The 3,981-nt window shown below is 39.1% G+C and overlaps 1 protein-coding gene across 1 annotated transcript; it reads left to right on the plus strand.

Moving 5' to 3' along the window:
* Nucleotides 1–843: 843 nt before the first annotated feature.
* Nucleotides 844–3,704, plus strand: LOC108113086 (serine protease inhibitor 42Dd). Its single transcript, XM_017223532.1, has 4 exons — nucleotides 844–931; nucleotides 2,145–3,079; nucleotides 3,286–3,427; nucleotides 3,482–3,704. The coding sequence occupies exons 2-4, from the start codon at nucleotides 2,192–2,194 to the stop codon at nucleotides 3,610–3,612; spliced, it is 1,161 nt and encodes a 386-aa protein (XP_017079021.1). The 5' UTR covers nucleotides 844–931; nucleotides 2,145–2,191; the 3' UTR covers nucleotides 3,613–3,704.
* Nucleotides 3,705–3,981: the final 277 nt, after the last annotated feature.

Genomic DNA, 3,981 nt, shown 5'->3' on the forward strand with positions numbered 1-3,981 from the left:
GCTCTATTTTTAGAGTCAGTGTGGATCAGCGGATTCTCCAGTTGTGGTTTTGCTTTCGAGCTGTTATGCTGAAGTCACGGTATATAGTAAATCGAAAGGGAAGACAGAGATCATAATAATTGTAACAGCAAAGAGTGTATTACAGATATCGGACTTAGAGATTTTTTCAAGACAGAAATTTTACATCTAATATATTATAATCTTAATATTTAGGAGTAGGTCATTTTTTTTCAAACTAGAGTTTGGAAAATCAATTCTTATTGTTAAAGTAAAATTTTTGATTTTAATTTTAATTTTATTGCATTTAAAAACTCTAAAAACGGAACTGTAGTCCGAGCAACAATACTACGTAGCCAATTATTTTCATAGATTATTTTATTTTTTACAGTTAAGTTTGTGAAAGGTCAACAAAATATTATTCTCGCTGAAATGTTACGGATGGAAAATGTTAAAAGTAATTGAAATGGGAAAAATATAATTTCTGGGAGAAACCGGCAACTCAGCTGTAAAATTTTAATCAATTATACATTGGAAAACCCACTTTAGTCAATTACATTGATCATCTAATTAAAAAGTATAGCGTGAACTGTTAGAATAGACAGTACTGTTTATTTTCTCTTTTCAAACTGGAGCAAGAAGAAGAGAAATACTTGAAAACATTTTATTATTTCATCATTTCTGACTATTTTGGGGGACATTTATATTGAGCGGCATCATCGTTTGAAGTGGTGTTCTGGAAATATGTTTCGGGAATGTTGGCCAACCAACAAAATACATTTCTATGTTTCTTATTCAATTAGCATAAATTTCCACACAGAGTGCCGTTGTAGGGCCCTTAAAACATCAGTTCTCAGGGGAACGCAGAAGTCGTCGCACTCCTCTTCATAATCCGTGACCGTTATTCGAATCAATAGAAATTAGCTGCTTCGCGGTAAATATAAGCGAATACAAAAAATATTATGAATATATATTTGTATTGAAATGTAGTATATTTATTTAATATAGTATGTTTAGTTGGAAACCCATTCTTTCACTTTCGATGTGATTTCAGTAGAGAGAAGCACTTCTAATTGTAAACAAAATGACATCACTGCACGTCAACAACTGTAGAAGAGAGCAAGAGAATTTAAAGGGGCGCCTAGAAAAAGAAAGAGAGTCAAGCTAGGAGAGTCAAGCTAAGAGAGTCAAGGCAAGAGAGTTCGCTCTTTAAACTATTCATCATTTAAATTTGTTTCTTTCACAATATAAGAAAGTGGTTAACCTCTTAATCGGTTAAAACAATTAAATAAAAAAATATTGGCTGTCCTTATATTTTAAAATATTTTTATAGATTCATGGTATAAAGTCAGTACATTTATGGGTTGTCTTTAAAAGTGGTTAAGAAAGAAGAAAATGAAACCTCTTCTATGCTTATATTAAAAATCAATTCATCGCAATATTTCCGATGCACTTAAATTTTATCTTCTAATAGTTTGAAGTAAGTTTTTTTACTTAACACATGGCATTGCATTTTACGGCTAATTGTGAAACTTTATAAAAAGAATATATGAAAAATGGGATTCGGATGTTTTAAGAAGGAGTTAATCTCTGTAATATATAAAATTATAGTATGGTAATCAAATCATGCTAAGCAATATCGAAATTATATTGATTTTACTCCTACTTAGCTTCTATTCATATGATCTATAACTTAGATTTATCCAATTTTTATATGAGGACTATTTGACAGACGGACTTGGCTGGATATCTTAGAGGTGTTTATGAACATAGGTATATCCTTATGTGTCTTCTTTTTGTATGTTAAAGCCCGATATGATCCTACCTTATCTGTAAATTGTTATTAAAAGTGTCGGAGAAAAACAAAATTTATGCTTCCTGGGAATAGCAATAATTAATGCTGTCCAAAAACCAGTTGATGACAGTGTTATTACAGCAGAGCAAAAAATACAATTCAGAGAAAAAACTAGTTTGAGCACAGATAACAATCGAACCACAGGTCGAAAGCAAATCCAAATCCCGTGATAGTTTAGTCTACTTCAGCATGTCAGGTAGGAAAGATGGTACACAAGCCATCTGCTGGGTTGTGAGCTCTTGAATTAATTACGACTTTCGTCCGTCGACTTCTCCATGTCCACTTCCCACAGTCAAGGCCACGTGTACACTTTTGCTGCTCCAGGGCTTGGTTCTGGCCATGGCGAACACTGTTAGCCACTCAAAAAGTCCTACCGGGGAGGCTCAGTTTGCCTCGCAGCTCTATGACCAGTTGGCCAAGTCCGAGCCCGGCAAGAACATCGTCCTCTCGCCCTCATCTATCAGAACGGGCTTGGCTCTGGCCTACCTGGGCGCCGAAGGCAGCACAGCCGATGAGCTGAAGCAGGGATTGGGCCTGGAGGGAGCTGACAAAAACGAGGTGGCCGAGAAATTCGCCCAACTGTTGGCCAAAGGAGAGGAAAAGGAGGCGAATGGTGACGAGGACAAGCCTGAATTGAAGTATGCCAATCGGATTTACGTGGCTCAGAGGTTCCAGCTGGCCCAGACCTATCAGGATTTGGTCAGCAAAAACTTTGCAGCAGCTGCCGAAAATGTGAACTTTACCCAGAGTGCGGATACTGCCAAGCAGATTAACTCCTGGGTGGAGGAGCAGACCCATAAGCAAATCAAGGACCTTGTTACTCCGGATTCACTGGACGCAGATACGGCTGCCATCCTGGTCAATGCTATCTACTTCAAGGCCGAATGGCAGAACACTTTTCCCGAGTACACCACCTTTGCCCGCGACTTTGTCAATCACGGAGGTCAGAAGGTCAGCGTTGACACCATGTCCCAAGAGGATTACTTCAGGTTCGCCGAGCTACCCGAGTTGAAGGCAAAGGCTTTGGAACTGCCGTACATAGGCACGGATATCGTGTTTCTGATCATTCTCCCACAGGAAGAGCAGGGTTTGGCCTTTGTAGAGGAAAAACTTAAGGATCTGGACCTCAATGAAATAAGTTCCCAGTTGAAGAAGCAGAAAGTACAGGTGGAGCTGCCTAAATTTAAATTCGAGTTCGATGTCCCTCTACAGTCGGCTCTCGAGAAGGTAAGTCTGTAAATACACTGTGAGAAATACATGAAGTACTGAGTTAATGAAAGTAATAGGGCAAAAGTCAGTGCCATTTAAGGGATGCAAAATAAATTTTCGTTATGGTAAAGCTTAAACTTATTATATTAAATCAAATATGCCTTTAGCTACAAGTTTACTTAAAACATATTGATTTATAATACAAAACTAAAATACCCTTTCAGCTGGGCATAACGAAACTGTTCACTCACGAGGCGAATCTCAGCAGCTTGCTCCAGGAATCGGAACCACTTCGCATCTCTGAGGTGAAGCACAAGGCCATCATTGAGGTGAACGAGAAGGGAACCACGGCCAGTGGAGCCACCCGTAAGATAGTCAGAGAATATATCTTAAAGTCTTTATAATGATACTTTCCCTCAGTTATCAAGGCCCAGTTGGAGTCCTACTTAATAGGAGAGGAGATTTTCCAGTTCACCGCGGATCATCCCTTCTTCTTTGCCATCAAGGATGCAGAGAGCACCTACTTCGCGGGCCACGTTAACCAGCTCTGATCCAGAGTTGTGCGACAAGTTCTCCCTATTAATCCCTAGAACTCAATATGTTCTTCTGTCCACATCCAATAAATGCCAATCTACGATGTCAAGTGCATGGACATAAAGTACCGACAGGTAAATCAAGCCTGTTGGTTGATTAGCTTTTGGGTTGCATAATTCTGGCGTTTGCTGTTTGCCGTTTCTGTAATTAGAGCCATCCGAGTTGCAGTTGACATTGATAGTTTATTAAGAGGACTTGGCCCCGTTGAGCCTCCGATCCTGGCCAAGTGCCAGGCAGTTTGGCAGTCCAGTATCGGTCTCCTGAGTGTGTGTGTGTGTGTGTGTGTGTAAAGGGTAATAAATCAAAGTTAGTATAGCTATCAATCC

This window comes from Drosophila eugracilis, unplaced genomic scaffold (assembly GCF_018153835.1).
Source record: "Drosophila eugracilis isolate 14026-0451.02 unplaced genomic scaffold, ASM1815383v1 contig_90, whole genome shotgun sequence".
In the NCBI taxonomy this organism is placed as follows: domain Eukaryota; kingdom Metazoa; phylum Arthropoda; class Insecta; order Diptera; family Drosophilidae; genus Drosophila; species Drosophila eugracilis.

Bases quoted from the DNA above. Each gene is read 5' to 3' on its own strand.
- LOC108113086 (XM_017223532.1), top strand. From the start codon at position 2,192: ATGGCGAACACTGTTAGCCACTCAAAAAGTCCTACCGGGGAGGCTCAG. The intron at 3,080-3,285 runs GTAAGTCTGTAA...ATACCCTTTCAG, and splicing joins TACAGTCGGCTCTCGAGAAG to CTGGGCATAACGAAACTGTT. The intron at 3,428-3,481 runs GTAAGATAGTCA...ACTTTCCCTCAG, and splicing joins CACGGCCAGTGGAGCCACCC to TTATCAAGGCCCAGTTGGAG.